At 53.7% G+C, this 18,389-nt stretch overlaps 3 protein-coding genes across 4 annotated transcripts; 1 reads left to right on the top strand and 2 right to left on the bottom strand.

Moving 5' to 3' along the window:
• Positions 1 to 318: 318 nt before the first annotated feature.
• Positions 319 to 4,663, bottom strand: gig2o (grass carp reovirus (GCRV)-induced gene 2o). The gene is made up of 2 exons (XM_088939851.1): positions 4,629 to 4,663; positions 319 to 1,913 (listed from the first exon to the last, which is right to left on the bottom strand). Exon 2 carries the CDS (start codon positions 1,904 to 1,906, stop codon positions 1,259 to 1,261), a length of 648 nt encoding a protein of 215 aa, XP_088795977.1. The 5' UTR covers positions 1,907 to 1,913; positions 4,629 to 4,663; the 3' UTR covers positions 319 to 1,258.
• A 923-nt stretch (positions 4,664 to 5,586) lies between these two features.
• On the bottom strand, positions 5,587 to 8,104 carry timm8b (translocase of inner mitochondrial membrane 8 homolog B (yeast)). The gene is made up of 2 exons (XM_088939607.1): positions 7,884 to 8,104; positions 5,587 to 7,018 (listed from the first exon to the last, which is right to left on the bottom strand). Exons 1-2 carry the CDS (start codon positions 8,001 to 8,003, stop codon positions 6,851 to 6,853), a joined length of 288 nt encoding a protein of 95 aa, XP_088795733.1. The 5' UTR covers positions 8,004 to 8,104; the 3' UTR covers positions 5,587 to 6,850.
• A 478-nt stretch (positions 8,105 to 8,582) lies between these two features.
• Positions 8,583 to 17,095, top strand: LOC148816667 (succinate dehydrogenase [ubiquinone] cytochrome b small subunit B, mitochondrial-like). Of its 2 annotated transcripts, none has more exons than XM_088940180.1 (4): positions 8,583 to 8,658; positions 9,365 to 9,475; positions 10,391 to 10,535; positions 15,570 to 17,095. In XM_088940180.1, the coding sequence occupies exons 1-4, from the start codon at positions 8,610 to 8,612 to the stop codon at positions 15,733 to 15,735; spliced, it is 471 nt and encodes a 156-aa protein (XP_088796306.1). In that variant the 5' UTR covers positions 8,583 to 8,609; the 3' UTR covers positions 15,736 to 17,095. The 2 variants fall into 2 exon arrangements, with proteins under 2 accessions (XP_088796306.1, XP_088796305.1); XM_088940179.1 differs by having other exon boundaries at positions 10,388 to 10,535.
• Positions 17,096 to 18,389: the final 1,294 nt, after the last annotated feature.

Here is an 18,389-nt window from a genome sequence, read left to right as displayed (position 1 = left end):
TGCAACAGATTGTTATACCAGAGTACAGAATAAATTCTCAGAGAAAGCAGTTGAATTTCCTGTTCAAGAGAGCTGGAAATTTCAAATTGGCATGTGGCAGGTGATCATCTCCCCAGAGAAAATCTGGGTTTATTCTGAAGTGCTTCAGTACGAATTGTGATCAGTTACGCTGTCCGAGGCTCAGGTGGTGATGGGAAATATGGAAGACCTGGTTTTAGGGTAGCAAGTCAAACCCAGTTAAAAAGAAAACTATACAAGTGCCAATATGTATGTGCTCTTATTCTCACAGGTAGGATGAAATGAGACTGGCTGCAAACGTTTTAAGAACAAGTTAAATTCAATTTTATTTAAAAATTCCTTAATTCGTCCATCGAGTCAAGAATTTACAAGGTGTCTTGAAAGGGTTTTTGCTCTGAGGCAGTATTTATTTCACCGTGTCTTAGTGCCAGATAATCTCCAGCCCTGTGTTGAAAAAAACATGTGATTTTTAAAAATAAAATAAAAGTAATATATTTTTTAAAGAACATTCCCTCTTTACTCCCGTGCCCCCCTCCTGCCACACCACAGCACCAAGAAAAGAAAAATTCAAAACCAAAATCCAAACGTGACATTGTAGTCTCCTGACTGCAACTGTCCATGCATTTTAATTACTTATTTTATTATTAATATGATTGTAGAATGACCTTAATGACCTTAAGGATAAAATATCCTTGACCGAGGTGACCCAAAACACAGGGCAAAATGACTCAATTCGTTTCCCTGGAGCTCTCAGATTCTACAATGTCCAGTTCTGCAGCTCAGCAGATCCTGATGAACGTGGTATGGAGACGAAATGGGTGAGAGGCTGTTTGGTGGAACTGGCCCAGCTGAGAGAACAGCAGCCTGACCTTAAGGATGAGGCTGACCGACCCCCCCCCTCCACTTTCATAAGGAATGAGCCAGGGAGCAGCTCCAGGGGTGAAGATGGGGCAGCAGGAGGGGTGGCGAGAGAGATGTATTGTAAACACACAGGAGGTGACGTTATGATGTGATGTGGCCTTCCCCCTGAACGCCTGTTAGAAACTCCAGAAAGGCTTTGTAAAGGGATCAGATGAGTGAAGAGTCACCGGCAGCCCACAGAGCGCCTCCCGGAGGCTCAGGCCCCGGCCGATCGAGATCAGCGCTCTCAAACACTTTACTTGCTCCGACCCTGCTGGTCATTTCTACCCCAGGAGAGCGTGCAGAGCGTCTCCTCTGCGGCGACGCAGAGCGCAGTACTTCACTCTGCCTGCAGGTGGCGCCGCTTCTCGCAGGCGTGCTTGCTCTGGAAGGGGCAGACGGCCCGGCCGCAGGCCCAGCAGCTCTCGACGGGATGGCGCCCGGACGCGTCCCTGTGGCACAGCCGGCAACCGCCCCCCGGGGAGCCCCCCCGGCGCCCCCGGATCAGCCGGCGGAGCTCGCGGCGGGCGGCGGCGTCCGCGCAGCAGGCCACGTCCACCAGGGCGATCCGCCGGGGGTCCCAGACGCAGTCCTCCTCCCGGCCGGACTTGATGCTGCTGATGCGGCTGTGGGGGGGCACCCAGGCGGAGTCGTAGCCCCGCTGGTGCCAGGTCTTCTGCAGCGGGTGGTCGTCGCGGTCGATCTTCTTCACCTTGCCCACGCGCACCTTCAGCTTGAACACCACCTTGTCCTGCCGGCCCGCGCCCAGCGGGTAGCACTTGGCCTTCTCGATGTTGCGGCTGACGTAGACGCCGGCGCCCAGCAGCCCGTCCCCGGAGCGCCGGAAACCACCCCGGACGATGGCCTTGGCGTGCGCCAGGTGGGTGCCGTGGTACATGGTGTAAGCGCGGCCGCTCTGGGGCTCCTCCTCGGCCCGCAGGCGTCTCCTGTCCTCCAGGACCTGCCACCCCGAGAAGGACAGCGCCATGCTGGGCCTGCGGGAGACAGCAGCAGTCAGGCACTGCTCACAAGATCCACACAGACAGCGCCACCCCTGAATCAGGAAGAGTTCTTTCCAGACCCTATGCAGACGACACAATCCAGGGTAGATCGAGAAAACACGAGGTAAAAAGGCATGCAGGATAAGGGGATGAGAATGGGGGGGGGGGGGGGGTGTCCGTGGAGTGCTGGTGGTCGGGGGAGGTGTGGCCGAGGCGAACGATCCAGGGAGGAGACAAATGGGAAATCCGAAACGGCCCAAAAAGTCCAAGGCCAGGCGATCCATCCGAGACAGACGATTAAAATCCAGAACCGGGTCGGGACCGGCAGGGGGAACGGACACTAAAACCATAACAGGACCAGGCGCATCCAGGTCCCGGGCCCGCATGATGTGGGAACCGATGCAGAGCCCGGATTGGCTTCAGCGTCCGGCTTTTAAGGGGGAACCGAAAAGGGGGCTGGAACAGGGAGCAGGCGCCGGGGGGATGAAACCGCCGAGGAAGGGCTGGAGCGCCCTCAAGAGGAGGGGTTTGCGATCGGGACACGCACGTGCCGCCACAGGAGCGTCAGAGCACGGCCTGGCCTCAGAGGGGTTCTCTTGCGGCCGGGTGCCCACTCTGATTTCAAGCCCGCGTTGGGGTACCGTTCCTCTTCCTCCAAGGGCTCTCGCCCTCTCCAGTTTGAGGGCACTTGGGCGCGGAGACAAGGCTGCCCTGCCTCTTCTCTTCGTCGTTGGCGCAGGTTCCTGGGCGAGAAAGGTCCAGGGCACAGCAAGGAAGAGAAGAGGGTCTCTCTAGATTGAAGCCTAGGGGGCCCTGAATTGATCAGGGGCCCCTGATTGGCCGGGGTATTTTTTTTTTAAACGGACCTGTGGGCCCCCATTGGTCCATAAAAACGTTGAATCATTTGTGAACCAATGATTGGTGAGATGCAATGGGTTGGCAGTTCAAATGTATTTTGGCGGATTCATCGGGTGATCTCGGGTCCACGTTTTACGGTAGCCAGCCTCGAAATGTGCGCTAGAAACAAGAACGAAAAGCACGGCGATTGAAAGAGCAGGATCGACTTAAAAAGATCCCCAGGCTGACTGGTTATTTCAGGTTTGCTGAGCCGGACCCCGCTCCTGGGTTTACGGCTAACGGTGCGGCCAGTGCTACAGCAACCGCGGTTGAACAGTGAGCTGCAGCTACAGTAGCTCTGGCCTGGGCGCGGTCTACAGCCACGCCGGTCATGAGGACGAGCCGGCTCCCGCAACGAGGTCAGAGGGACACGAGTCAGAGGCAGAGCCATCTCCACATGTTGGGGGGGTCAAATAGATGAACAGAGGCGGCCATACTGGGCTAAATTGGGTCCGAAATCGTGTCAAAACGAAACGCCGATGTTGCAGCATCGGGAAAGACAACATAAACACCAACAGGGGTATTTCTCTAAAACCCTCTTCAAAAGAGAACTCGGAAGTGGCGAGTGTGCGTCAAGAGAGTGGCTGCTGTCTTCCCCCTTCGAAAGGTGGTGTTTTGTTCCGCGTGTGAATTATTTGGGGACGGCGATGATCGGTCCGGACTGACCGCAGGCTATAGCGACCGGGAAAGTGCCGCCGCCCGCTTGGCTGAACACGAAGTGTCGGGAGAGCCACAGAAAGGCTATGGTTGCATACGTTATGCGCTAATAGATTCAGAACTAAACCGTCTGACAATGAATATGAGTATTGGACTAACGTCTTGAAAAGGGTGGGTGCAGTGTTGACGTTTTGAGCAGAGCGAGGGCTGCCTTTTTTGGGGGACGCAGCGAAAAGTTCGGGCGCCCCGACAACGGGAACTTCGCGGGTGTTCAGCGAGTTTGATCCCTTCTTGAAAGCCCATATAGAAAAATAGTGGAAAAGACCGAGTTGAGTCTGTTGACTGCAATGGACTTGCACGAGTGGGGAGTGTCCTGCTGTTCTTGAAATAATGCGCTCAAACAGGGCGGCCATGGGTCTCTCTGCTGTGCTGATCTTGTTGGTGTGTTGCGTCGGTTTTAAAGTAAGCGCATGATTTCTGTTGTCAGCTCGCAGGGTTGGCTGTGAATCTGATTTATTGGTTGTATTGCTGTACTTGCATTACAGGCTGTTGTAGTGTGTGTGTATCTGGGCTCCCTGTGTGTGTTCCCTGCGAGTGCCGCCTCATTCCGTTTGAACCGGCGGTAGCAGGCTCAGATTCCGAACGCGTCGCTGAACTATTACAGTATTTTCTCTCGCTTTTTTTTGGTGGGGGTGGGATGGGTGGGGTGCTACACAACGTGTAGCCTAGGGGTCTCTGATCACCTTAGTCCGCCACGGGCGATAGGTCACTAGTGTTTCAGTCCCTGCGTTCAACACGACGCGGGACGAAACAGCCCGTCGCCATCGGAGGAAACCTTGTACGCGCACCGGAGGAATCTCCGCCGCCCCTCCGGGAGAGCACTGCCTAGACGCGGTGACCGTTCGCAGTTCAGTCTTTCCAGCCGCGCACAGTCTGAAATGTTCACCTTTTCGTTGCGGACAGACGGCTCGGGTGGTTTTCAGGAACGCGAAGCAGCTCCCGGCGCTGGAAACCTGACCCTGTCCGCGTCGGACGCCGGCGAAGACGTCGGTGTGGACAGTTCGAATGACCCGGTCAACGAGGAATAAAAATCTAGCAGAAAAGTCGCGCGTTTTAAAATAAGAAAGTCGCATTAACGAGAGCAAAGTCACTCACCTAAACTTCAACGCTGCCCGTCTGGCTTCTATTACGAGACGTAGTTTCGGTTTCGGGTTCTCGGGTCTGACGTCGCCTCTCGGATGAGCCACGCTTGCCTGTGCACATCTGGCACAAGTCTGGCATTCCAGAGGTTACAGACAGCCCTCGCCCACGCAGCCACTCCCGGCGTTATGCCTTTTAATCGCAACTATGATTAAAACATCACAGAGCCTCAAGACGTTTTAAGTTAAATTAAATGCCTGGAATGTCGATACAGAAATTTCCACCTGGGTTGTAATCCTGAAGTTTTCCGGCAGGAGGTGAACAAGACGCGCGTCTTTACACAAAGAGTGGTGGGAGTGTGGAACAAGCTGCCCTGTCATACCGTTGCCATTATATAGAGGCTGGAGATACATAGACAGCTCGTTTGGGAGCTGAGGGAAGTAAAAGGAGCACCTGGAGAAAAACCTATGCTGAAAGCTGTTCAAATCCACACAGAAGGCACCCTGGAACATGATCAAAACAAGGAGCCAAGAGCACCAACTGCTCCCCAGTGTTCCTCTTCATTTCTGTTAATTTCTTAGCAGATAATTAATGTTTATTAGCTTTGCTGCATCACAACACTGTGGCCAGGAGTTAGATTGGTGGGGTGCTGTCTGTGTGGAGTTTGCATGTTCTGCGTGGAGTTTTGCAAAGTCCTACTGAAAGATTAATTGGTTTCTGAGAAAACTGGCCCTGCTGAGTGTGTGTGTGTGTGTGTGTGTGTGTGTGTGTGTGTGTCCCCTCCGGTATCCTGCCTCGTGCCCATTGCTTGATGGGAGGGGCTCCAGCTCCCAGATAACCCCACAGTGGAAAAACCGGATAGCAGATGGATGGATGGGATGACTACTGATTACAGCTTTATTCTGCAAGACTGAAGCACCTAAAAAAAAAGATCAATTTCAGGCAGAAAAGCGCTAGAAATCTGTCAAAGGTATTACATTTGATGGTCTTTATTGAATTTTGAGTCAAAATGGGAAAAAATCCTTTTATCCTTTTTAATTTATGCAGGACGGTGAAAGACAGGGAAACCAGTCCCCTCACCTTCTGTCTGCTGGAGAGGTTTCTGCTGCAATTAACGTTCATCTGAGAAATAATCTGTGGTGGAGAGCCTGTCCAAGGGCAATGACTGTATTTGTGAAATAAAGAGGAAAAAGCAGGAGTCCTGAAAGGCATTTTTAATCTTCTGAAAACTGACTTGACATCAATTCCTCCCGCTTACTGACAAGGTACAACAGCTGTGTTTCAAATTCCCACAGTGACTCGACGCACGGTGAGCGGGCTCCGACTGCCTGATCAGAATCTGTCCTCGTGCGATCAATGATGCCATCAAAAGGAAGATTGCCAGGCAGAAGCACCTCAGGAACGCGGCCCTTTATCCGGGAGATGAATTTTTTTTTCCCCAGGAAGAGAGAGGATCCTGTGGCCACCCACATGGCGAGAGAGAGGTCTGTGACGGCTCTGCTCGAGGTTACAGCAGCACCGCCGGGACACCTCCACCAGCCTGCTCCACGCGCCGAGCCCTGAGGTCACACTCCTGTCACACGCTGGGGGCCAGAGAGGAGATCCGAGACCGGCCCGGTTCAAACAGGGGGGACAAGAGTGGAGATCCGAGACCGGCCCGGTTCAAACAGGGGGGTCCAGAGTGGAGATCTGAGACCGGCCCGGTTCAAACAGGGGGGTCCAGAGTGGAGATCCGAGACCGGCCCGGTTCAAACAGGGGGCCCAGAGTGGAGATCCGAGACCGGCCCGGTTCAAACAGGGGGGACAAGAGTGGAGATCTGAGACCGGCCCAGTTCAGACAGGGGGATCCAGAGTGGAGATTCAAGACCGGCCCAGTTCAAACCAGGGGGTCCAGAAAGGAGATCCGAGACCGGCCCAGTTCATACCAGGGGGCCCAGAGTGGAGATCTGAGACTGGTCCGGTTCAAACCGGGGGTTCAGAGTGGAGCTCTGAGACTGGCCCGGTTCAAACAGGGGGGTCCAGAGTGGAGATCCGAGACTGGCCCAGTTCAAACCAGGGGGTCCAGAGTGGAGATCCGAGACTGGCCCAGTTCAAACCGGATCCAAAGTGGGGACCCGAGACCTCTAGGTGTGACGGCAGTATGGGCGTCACAGGTGGTGCAGGATGGCGAGTCAGGGGTGTGCCGGCTGCCCTCGTCCCGCCAGACCCCGCTGGGCATGGGGTCGGGGGGGGGTGCCTCAGTGTGCCCCTTTCTGCACCATCTGCGAGAAGCGGCCGGTGATGGCGAGGGTGGTGTCGATGAAGCGCTCCACACAGCTCACCAGGCACGTCTCCGTCCTGGAGTCCAGCTTGGAGCCCGGCCTGTCCACGCACTTGTCCCAGCACACGTCCGTGAAGTTGTGCACCTTGGTTTCGAGAAAGGAAGAACACAATCACAGAAAACCTGCTTGCACACTGCTTCACTAGCACAGCGCTGGTGGCCCTGCGTCACTGATTCACTGATTGAGAGCAACACACACCAGCAGCCACGTCACCCTGCAGCTCCCAGCTGGCAGCCCCCCTGGAGCTCAGCAGGTGTGGGCCTGGCCAGTACCTGGATGGGAGACTCCTGGGAAAGCTGAGGCTGCTGCTGGAGGAGGTGTTAGTGGGGCCAGTAGGGGGCGCTCACCCTGCGGTCTGTGTGGGTCCTAATGCCCCAGTATAGTGACAGGGACACTACACTGTAAAAAGTCTCCGTCCTTCAGATGAGAAGTAAAACTGAGGTCCTGACTCTCTGTGATCATTAAAAACCCCAGGGCATTTCTCAAAAAGAGTAGGGGTGTACCCCAGGATACCCTGGCATCCTGGCCAAATTTCCCCCTGGCCTTTCCCAGTCATGGCCTCCTAATAACCCCCATCTCTGAACTGGCTTCATCACTCTGCTCTCCTCCCCACAGAGAGCTGGTGTGTGGGGAGAGGACTGGAGCATCATCCAGGTGGGGCTGCACACTGGTGGGGGTGGAGGGGATCCCCATGACCTGTAAAGCGCTTTGAGTGGAGTGTCCAGAAAAGAGCTCTATAAGTTGAGGAATTATTATTAATTATTAAAGTCGCCCTTTACTCCACTGACTCGTTTCTCACTCCTCCCCCTGTCCTGCAAGGCGCTGTATAAGTCTAGAAAATTGTTATGACTCCAGAAATTCCTCAATCGCCACCCCAGCTGTGGCTGTGCTCGCTTCTCCGTGGTGACGCCCGGCCTCCCACCCACCGGCCCGCCGGCAGCACACTAACCTGGGCCTGAAACTGCGCCTTCTGCTGCTCCACGGCCAGCAGCCGCTGCAGCTCGGCGGCCTCCGCCTTCTCCAAGCCGCTGGCCGAAGCGAAATCCACGCCCGAGTTCAGATCGTCCATTCCTATCCCGTAACCTTGGAGGACAAGACCGCAAGGGTGAGCGACGACCTTCCCCCGGCGCTGCACAGCGAAGCGGAGAACCACGTGTCTCCCCAACAGGAAGTGGGGCGAGAGCTCGAGTTCATATTCATGAGTGTGTGTCTGAGCTCATTAATACAGAAACAGAGAACTTCAATAAGTGCATTATTGCTTTCTCTAGCGAGGATAGGCTGGTTATTTTGTATTTTATTTAGGTTATCATTATCGTGAATTGATTTGCAAGAAAACATCCTCATTCAAGACGACTCGCTAACATTATACGTGTCATTTATCATTTATATTTATAAAATTATGCTTTGCTATCAATAAAAGGAAACATTCGTATTTCCTATTCTTTATAGCGGCTGTAGCCTTTTTGTTTAAAAATAACGCACGTTGTAATTAAATTCCTAGACTATAATTTAGGGAATAAAGCCATTCGCGGCGTGGGGGTCACGTCATGCTTCATTCATGGATTTTATTCATGAAAAGCGGAAGGACAGGCCCCTTGCCCTCCCCTGCTGAATTATTAATCAGGTAGAGGGAGTGTTTCCGGGTCAGCTCTGTGACCTTGATGAGGTGTTCATCATGGCGGCTCTTGTGAGGCTGAGTTCTGTTTGCAACAGAGGCGCAAGATGTAAGTTTTCATAAAGATAATCTCCTTGCGGAAGAAAAACTGTGCTAGTGTTTGCCGGTTTTAAACGCTTTTCCTGCCTCGTTGCAGAAAAGGGAAGGTGTCGTTGTTGGTTGTATTTCCTTGAGCTGTCTTGTGTTTCAAGTTCAAAGTGACAGACCCGTTAAATCTTTCTTGTACTGGTTGCTACGTCGATGCCCTTCTCTCGTCTGCGATATTTTCCGTGTTTAGGGGAATGTTCTTTAAAAAAAAATAAAATCTATAAAAGCTCATTAAAATGTTAGCCACCTCTTATGAGATGCAGCTTTTAAGTAAATCACATGAAACAACGCAAACTGGGGAAGGTCTCGTTTTTGGCTTTGACGGTTTGTAAAAGTTAAATAACCCAGGTCACGTTTCCTTGCTCTTCGTCAAAAGAGCAGACACCGTCGTTTTAAGTGTGCGACGGCAATCTAGTGTGGCCTCCGTCTATGGCAGGGGTTCGCAAAATCTCCATACGTCGTTTCTCGTTGTTTGAGATCTTGACCAGACCCACCGATGTAAAGATTGGCCTATTCTGAAGTAACCCCACCTTAAAACCTAAAGTTTAAAACGACACCAGAGGAACGAGCTGTCAGTAACTGGTGGCTCAGCTGTTATACTACAGTAATTGCTCCTTAGTGAAAGTAGTAGAGTACTCGGGGAGTAACGCGAGTGCTTTGTTTTCCAGCTCTGCTTTTCTCGAATTCCCTCCTCGCCCGCCCGCTGGTTTCCACAAGGAAGAGCCGCGACCCCCCCACCCTGCTGGCCGCCCAGATACACCTCTCCCCGGCACACCATGGTGAGTCCAGAGTCTGCCGGAACTGGGGTGCCACTCGTTCCCGAAATCCCAGCAGCAGGGCTTGTTAAAATCTTTTGGGGTTCAGTGGTGAAGGAAATCAGGATCTTTGAGAACTGTATAAACCTAAGAAAGTGGCACACGTGGTCAAAGATGCTCGTCTGACACCAGTTGTGGTACGTTAACTCACGAGTCACTGTGTGTGCGTGTACATCGTCATCATCATCGGCAAGCTCCATGTCGATGATGCGTCGCCAGTCGCATACATCATCATCATGCGTCATACATCGCCAGCGTACAACATGGGGGGACTTTTAATACCAAATTCTGCTTTACTGTTAAAGTTCTGTAATCAGACTTCACATATATGCCCACAACACTGCCAGAGGTGTCGGATTGCCGTCAGGCAATCTCATTGAAAAAGAGCAGATTCTTTCGAGTAGTAGTTATGTTTTTTTTGTGTCCACTAGAGGGCATACTCGTGACGTTCAAAAAAACTACTGCCTGGCTTTTTCCCCCCCAGAAGTGTTTATCTTTGATTGCTGCAGAAACCAGTCTTCTCACTGAGATTGGTTTCACAATATCATGAATGCTGTATTTTTTCCTCCCATTCAGACGCTCTTTGGCTCGGTGACTTCATTAAGCACAAGGTATTACATAAGAGCCAGAGTGTAAACCCACAAATTGATTGGGCGCCAGTTTTGCGTCTTTCCCTCTGTAAGTCCCGTGGTGTGTGACGGTGTCATTGATGCCTGAGTCAGCCCCTGATGTCTTCAGGTTGCTAGAATGCCAGCGAGCAGTTTGATGTATCTGTCTGGCGTGTGTGCGGACTGTGGGTAGGCCGAGCTGCATGGCAGAGGTGGAGGGGTGTCTGTACCAGCCCTCTGAGCCCAGACTGCTTTCCTGTGCCCCTAGCAGCCGGCTCGAAGGCGGCGTCTCTGCACTGGACGGGCGAGCGAGCCCTGAGTGTGGTCCTGCTGGGCCTGCTGCCCGCGGCCTATCTGTACCCGGGTCCGGCCATGGACTACTCCCTGGCAGCGGCTCTCACCCTCCACGGGCACTGGTAAGACCGCGATCTGCACTCTGCACCCCGTGATCTGCACCCCACGCCCCGCGATCTGCACCCTGCGCCTTGCGCCCTGTGCCCTTTGATCTGCACTCTGCATCCCTGCGATCTGCACTCTGCGCCCCACGATCTGTGCTCCACGCCCCATGATCTGCACCCTGCACCCCGCAATCTGTACCCCGGGATCTGCGCCCCACGCCCCGCGATCTGCACCCTGCGCCTTGCACCCTGTGCCCTTTGATCTGCACTCTGCATCCCTGCGATCTGGGCCCTGCGATCTGCACCCTGCACCCCGCGATCTGTGCCCCGGGATCTGCATCCTGCACCCCACTCCCCGCGCCCCGCGATCTGTGCCCTTTGATCTGCACTCTGCAACCTGCACCCCTCAGCCCGTGCCCTGTGATCCCCGTGTCCCGTGATGTGCACTCCTCTCCCCGCACCCCACGCCACTGCCACACTCGTCCTGTTCCCCTCTTCCTCCGCCCGCTGAGCTGGGAATCCTAGGTGTCTGCTGTGGTTCTCTTGACTCCTTATCGTGACACGGCTCTGGAGCTTGGGTTGATGGTGGGTTTGCTCGCTCTGTGGTGCCCGGGTGCCTGGGGGATGTAGAGCACACGAGGACAGTGGACGCCCCTGCTCTGCCTGGAGAGCCCTTGTCATTAGTCACAATCCAGCACAGGAAGGGCAAGCAGACACACTCCCAGGATTAAAGGGATATCCCACACTCCCAGGCTCGAGGAGCTCAATCTCAGGAGTCCTGAGCAGTGATGAGGTACAAGGATTCCTGATCCCAGTCTTCAGAATCCACAGAGACGTTGGCAATAGTGGACCCAATGGACTTCTTGCGGATCAACAGTAAAGCACCAACCACAAGACCCAAATGGCCGCTATTGGGAAGTGTTTAGTAAACCTGGAGGCACGTGTTGTGAAAGCTGCTATATAAAAACAAATTGAATTGAACTTGTTTACACAAAGGGTTGTGGGAGTGTGGAACCAGCCAAAGATGGAGACGGTAGTAGTCAGGTGTGTTTTTTCAGGGAACTTTCCCAATCTGGGCTGAAAGTATGAATGTCTGCTTCTGAGCTTAACGGCTGAGGGCCTCCGGGCTTTCAGGGGCTCCTGAACTCTGCTGTGTGTGAAGTCTAGTCCACCTGGTTCAGCCGATTGTTGCTTCAGTAGGACTTGTCTTAAACAGGCGGGTTGAAAGTTAACCCCTGTGGACAGGTGCGCCAGGGGACGAGCATGGCAGCAGAAAGCAGAGAGAGCTGGGTTGCTCATGGCAGGCAGGAGGAAGATCAGGTGAAGACCAGCAGGGAAGGGAATCGGCGATACTCAGGCTTCGCTACAGAACGCTTGGGTCCTGCTGAAAGGGGGAGAGAGCAACAGCTGCCTTTCCACATCTTGCTTCCTAAAACCTGGCTTTGAAGCCGAGTTTGAAGCCGAGTTTGTTCTTTTTCGGGGCTGGGCGAGTCTGTGTGGCAGATAAGCAGTGAGCATGAGAAGCTGACAGGGTGGGGAGCAAGGTGTTTCGTGATACTGATACCTGTTTTACAGATTCTTTCTCTTGGTCTAACCGGATGGAACCGGTGTTTTGACTTGTCAGAGGTGAAATGTGTAGTCAGCAGTTCGGCACCAGTTCCACCCTAGAGGCTTGGAGAGCCTGCAGCAGCTCATTCCTAGGTGCACCGGTGTTAGTCTCACTGGTTTCCAGTTGCTCGTGCAGAGTCTTGGGTTGCCGTTAATAGATGAGGAATAGGGAAGTTACAGAAAATACCACACAGGTGCAGGTCAATATTATTAATACACTTGTGTATGTGTGGTGTGCTGTGTATATATATATATTCATATTCTGTGTGTAACGGCATGCACGCAAGGCTATCTTGCAAGGCTTAGATAGAAATTAGGTAGTTACACCTGTGGCTTTAATTTCATGTCTATATTTTAGAAAAATTCCAGTAGCTGTATTTTCAGAAATGCTATTTTTTTTCTTTTTAGAATTTTTTTTTTTCCCCATTAGAGCAGGAAATCAGCAGGGTGCTTGCGGTTGGACGCCTCATACCTCTGCATCGCGGGCTGGTTCTGTTTTCTGTTTTGGTTCTGGTTCTGTGTGGGTTTTTCTCTCGGGGCCCCGTGACTGGTCTTGTGGGGCCGGGCGGGTCAGTGCCGAGGCTGGCGCTGACCCGATCGTGCCCAAGACCGTGAGTGGGTGCTGACCAGCCATCGGTGTAGCCAAATGAGTCGGTTCATGCCAGTTTCCTGCCCGGTATCCGTGACAAGAATGCTGGGGCCGCTGTGTGGCGTTAAACTCAGTTGCCTTTCATTTCCTTCAGTAGAGCACCTATCGTAAAGCCCGAAGTGGATCACCTCGCTCCGCGGTTGGAGTCTCAGTCCTGCCAGGAGTGTTAAGTTCAGCCTGCTGCCTCGGGGGTACCGCGCTGTGAGGACGTGCTCCAGAATATCAATACCGCGTATCAATATCAGAATATCAATATCGGTATCGACAGGGAGGTTCAATACAGCAGCAGAAGCAAACCTGTTTGTGGGGGGGGGGGAATAATAAGTAAGACGCAGTGTTGTTATATTTGTAAATATTTTATATAAAAAGAACTCTTAGTTGCCTAGCTAAAAATATGAAAGTTTGTAAAACTCCGGGCAGGAAGCCAGTGAGGTCCAGCAGTGAGCAGAAGGGGACTTGTCGCAGGAGCTAGGCCACCTGAGCGGGCCACGCAGGCCATGCTTCCTGGTCGGCGTCCGAGTTGAATGCCTGGAGATCGGCAGCGTGCTGGGAAACTGGGACTGCCCTTCCTGCAGAATCCGAATCGAGAGCCGGGAGAGATGTCTGGACCTGCTGCCTGCTGTTTCCCCTTTCACACAGTGAGAGTCACACAGTCGCATAAGAGGAAGCCAGAACAATTGCAGATACTCCAGCAGAGAAACATCAATATGATAGTTTCTTAGTTTCAGTTGTTTGCGTACCAAGACAACAGGATGTCTGTTACCTGGTGAAAGAGAGATGTCAGCGATTGCAGCGATCAGCCAGGGCTCAGGATGATTGTGAGAACAGGGCCCGTTGTTCTCTTCTCAGAGCACAAATTTCGTAATCCTTCGGATTTCTTTACTGCCCTCGCCTTCAGACAACGTTTGCAGCTGAGCTGCGTTGCCGAGCTGACGGCGGGGAGCTCACGGAGCACCTAAGTGCCGTTGTGGTTTGCCTCTGGATCCAATCGGGATCTGCAGATGTCTCACGGCCAGACCCCTGGGTCCACAGCTCCGACCGAAGGCCGCCGTCTCTGGGGGACCCAGCGCCGTTACATTTCTGATCCATGCTGGCAGCCCCAGCCTGGCACCCTTGGGGTGCGGAACTGGTTCAGCCGGGAGCAGCCAGCCGCGATCCTCGAGCATCCCTGTGGTCTTTCCAGGATGCGCTGGTGCGTTCCTCACCTCCTTCCCTCCCTCGAACAAGTCCGTGCAGAAGTGCTGATTTGCACGGAGCAGCTCCCCGACGCCCATCACCCACGTGCTGCGCGTTCAAGCCTGTGCAGCACTGATGGAGGTCCCCACCCAGGAGGAGGAGGGCGTTTGGAGGTGCCCGAACTCAGAGCCCATGGCGGCCGATCCTTGGTTTTACCGCAACCTGGATCCAGGTCTTTTGACCCCAGTGCATCTTTGGACTTTGGGGATGTTGATGCACCTGCTGTTTTTCCAGGCATGGAAAAGGACTTTCCCCAGACTCTGGGATTGGGATTTAAGCAAATGCATAGTAGCAGGTAAAATGCCACTGTCATTGAAAGTGTAGCTACCTGGCCCTACAGCAGGAGGGGCTGGCTGGACCAACCTGTTAAGCGACTGTCATGAGGTTTCCTAGCTGCACAGTAGCAGCCTGGAATGGTCTGTTGGTCTGGAATGGCAGCTGCGTATCATCCTTTTAACACGCTCTAGAAAGAAGAGTTGCCGTCCTTCGGATGAGACGTAAAACCGAGGTCCTGGCCTTCTGTGGTCAGGAAAAATCCCAGGGTGTTTCTCGAAAAGAGTCGGGGTGTTACCCCGGTGTCCTGGCCGAATTTCCCCCTGGCCTTTACCAGTCATGGCCTCCTAATAATCCCCCTCTGTGAACTGGCTTCATCCCTCTGCTCTCCTCCCCACTGAGAGCTGGTGTGTGGGGAGAGGACTGGAGCATCATCCAGGTGGGGCTGCACACTGGTGGGGGTGGAGGGGATCCCCACGACCTGTAAAGAGCTTTGAGTGGAGAGTCCAGAAAAGCCCTCTAGAAGTGTGAGGATTATTATTAGCATTATTAAAAGTGTCGGGGCAAGTGCATTCCTAGGGGGTTAAGTCTTGCTCCTTTTATTTTTATTATTATTAATAATTTCTTATATAGCATTTTTTTTCTGGACACTCCACTCAAAGGACTTGACAGGTAATGGGGATGCCCTCCACCAGACTTTTATTCCAAACTGCCCCACCTATGCTGATATCGGACTTGGCATCTTAGCGCGTCGTGCTGCCTCTGCCTCTGCCCGTCTCCCACCGCGCACGGGTCATCCTCGTCTCCCGCGCGAGGCCGTTCCTGACGGGCGGCTGGGAGTTCCTCAGCGAGAGACGGTAACGGATCTGTGCTCAGGCCTCCTAGCAAAGCCCCATCATCCCTTTCCCCCCCCCCCCGACCCGTGTTGGTGACATTTTAGAGACCCAATACTGTATACTGCACACCGGGCAGGTGACAGACGTCTTTAGCTTGTAGGTTAGAACGCAGCATGCCGTCCCTCTCTCACTGCATGCAAGCTAGTGTTTAACAGATGACTTATTTTATTGCTAAATGTTGGCAAGGAGGGAAAGGGGGGGCGGTTGTTTTGTTTCCTCTTCTAAGATTGCTTGGCTCGCTCTGGGCTCATGCTCGCCTGAGCCGGGCACAGTGCAGCTGACTCTAATGAGGGGGGGCCTGTCCTGGCCTGCCCTGTGAATGCCGTCTGAAATGCACTGCGCTTTCTCGGTCCAACCCAACCGCCATCACCAGTTCTGTCTCGTTCGCAGGGGTTTGGGCCAGGTGGTGACGGACTACGTCCACGGAAGCACCTCCATAAAGGTGGCCAACGGCGGCCTCCTCGCCCTCTCGGCGGTCACCTTCGCCGGCCTCTGCTACTTCAACTACCACGACGTGGGCATCTGCAGGGCCGTGGCCATGCTGTGGAGCCTGTAGCAGCAGGGGGGGCCCGGGCGATCAGGACGCGTGACCCGGCTCCAGCCGATGGCACGCTCTTCCTGGGCCTTGCCCTCATCACGTTATCTTTGGACAACCTGCACAGCGCTTCGGACGCGATTCGTCTTTCTTTGTTAATGTTTATCCGAGATTGCTTTGTTTAAACGTGAAGGAAGTTTGCCAATCGGGTCCGTCTCGGGGGTCCGTTTGGAAATTGTCTTGCGTTTCTGCTGATCAGAAGTGTGTGGTGGGGGGGGGGGGGGGGGGAGATTTAAGAATTGAAAAATGCTTTAATCAGAAGCAGCAGCACCAGCGAGAGGCAGGAAGTAGCTGAGCAGACAGGAAACGCAGAGTAGTCGTTCTTTGTTGAAACACACTCCTGCGAAGGGAAATCAGTGGCACATGGTCATATGTGGTCATATTTCATGAAGAGGCAGCACCTCTTCATGAAAACATGTACAGCAGATCTAAACATTATTTGCTTTTTGTAAATCATTTTTAACGGAGCTCAGTTTAGGACCGACATCCTCTGACGTTTATTTTTCTTAATTTCTGATCCGGATACGGCGTGGGGGAGGGTATCGTGTGGCCGTGGTGTCTAAGCGAGTGACAGCCGCACGTGGCGTGAGCTTACCTCTGGCTGTTCAGCTCGCTGCCGTCCCTGATCGCCGCGTTGATGTTTTCAGCAGCTGGCCAGCAGTCTCCTCCTCCTGTGGTTCCTCATGGCCTCCGCCAAGTGCTGGACTGCAGCTTGGTTGTTTGCCCGAGGTGTTTTCGGGATATCGGTTTGCAAGCTGATGAGCGGTATCGGGGAAAGTTGGGGAAGTAGACTGCATTTGCACTGCACTACGTTAGTCATCGGCTCTTTGTAACGCACCTCATTTTGCAAAAGCAGAGCCCCTTCGGCAGGCGCTCCCGCCTCGCTCCAGAACCGTTCGGGTTCCGAGGGCTCGCTCTGTCATCCCGTGGAGCGGGTCTTGGGCAGGATCACGGCGTTTTTCCAGAGCGCGGAGGTTTCGCTGGATCTGCGAGCTCTTCCTGGCCACTGAGCTCCATCCATCCGTTTTCAGTGGCAGTTTCGTCCTTGGAGGGTGTATGTGTGCGAGAGAGAGAGAGCCCACATGGACATGGGGAACACGCAGACTCCACCCATTCGGACCCAGGACCCTAGAACTGCAAAGCACTTAATGTCTCACCGCCGTGCATGCTGGACACCACAGTATACGCTGAAAAGCTGCAGCGTGCCCACTGGAGGAGGAAAGCAGCAAAGAGCTAGCAGTAGGAGTGTCGGTTTTCATGTATTATGATTGTTCGCAGGAACCTGCGTCTTCGTTTTTTTTCCATTAAAACGTTTCAGAAAGTCGGCCTCGTCTGTGTGCAGTGGCTTTCGTCCCACGAAGACAGGACCCGTCTGGTCACGGCAGGAAGGGTTTGGTTCGAGTTTCCACGGTTGTTCAGTTCCAGGCAGGCGGTTCCCCCTCCCCACCATTGGCCTGGTCCCAGAGAGAGCAGGGAGGAGCGGTCTGGAGGCCGGGAAGCGGGCCCAGGTGCGCCAGTTCTGCTCCCGTCTCGGGAGTGTCTCCGGGCCTCCTCGCAGGAAAAAACGCCCGGGCCCCGCCCGCGCCCAACGTGGCTCCTCCGCGGTGGGCACCGCTAGTTGTTTCCTCTGCCTTTGCCCGTCTGTGAATCTCTGTTGCACGCCTCCTGCGTGCGGCTCCAGCGAGGCGACTTGATCTTTCACGTCACTCCGGGTTAGAACGGATTTTGCCGGGGCCTGGTCTCGCACACCGGCGCATAAATCAAGCGTGCTTACACCCGGCGGGGAGCGCACCGTGCCAGCGCCCTTGCGGCCCTGTCTGGTCTTGAACCACAGCGCCGCCAGAAGCAGAGGGAGGAGGGAACGAGGGCCGAGTGCTGCTCTGTGACACCACCTCAGACCTTAATGCATTTTGTAGCACTTGTGCATGTGACCAGTAAACTGACCTGAAATAATGGGAAGCAAGTCATTTCCATAGTGGGGAGCTGCTGGTTTAACAGAGCGGTGGCATTGTGGCTCAGGATCTGCGCCTGTGGCCGGAAGGTTGCCGGTTCAAATCCCGCGGCCGGCAGAGGAATCCTACTCCGCTGGGCCCCTGAGCAAGGCCCTTAACCCCAGCTGCTCCAGGGGTGCCGTATAAATGGCTGACCCTGTGCCCTGGCCCCCAGCTTCTCTCTCCCTGTCTGTGTGTCTCATGGAGAGCAAGCTGGGGTCTGCGAATAGACAAATTATTAATGCAAGAAATTGTATAGGACTAATAAAGCGATCTGATCTCTCTTATCTTAAGAGGCACAGTAGAACTCGGCAGAAGGCTAAATACACCTTAGTTCAGGCAGGGAGCTGCGTCAGCCTGCGTAGGCTGCAAAGGAACAGGTAAAGGTTAATTCCATGGGGAAAGGAAAAGAAAACAGACATAACTTCTCTTTCCTTTTCCTTTCAGTATGAAATCAACCTTTATCCGTTCCTTTAAATACACCCGAGTTTACTTTGATGCGTCAGTTCTGAGCCTCGGCTTGTTTGTTTGTTTTGTACCGTGGCAAGCCTCCATCCACACTTCTCAAGGCAGGAGAGGGAAGTTAAAGCCACTCACAGGACGAGCACGCCTCTTCAGGAGCTT

Source organism: Atractosteus spatula, chromosome 22, assembly GCF_055471065.1.
Source record: "Atractosteus spatula isolate fAtrSpa1 chromosome 22, fAtrSpa1.hap1, whole genome shotgun sequence".
NCBI classification, from domain to species: Eukaryota; Metazoa; Chordata; class Actinopteri; order Semionotiformes; family Lepisosteidae; genus Atractosteus; species Atractosteus spatula.
The sequence above is the reverse complement of the archived record's forward strand: the minus strand, read 5'-3'. Positions and strand labels throughout refer to the sequence as shown.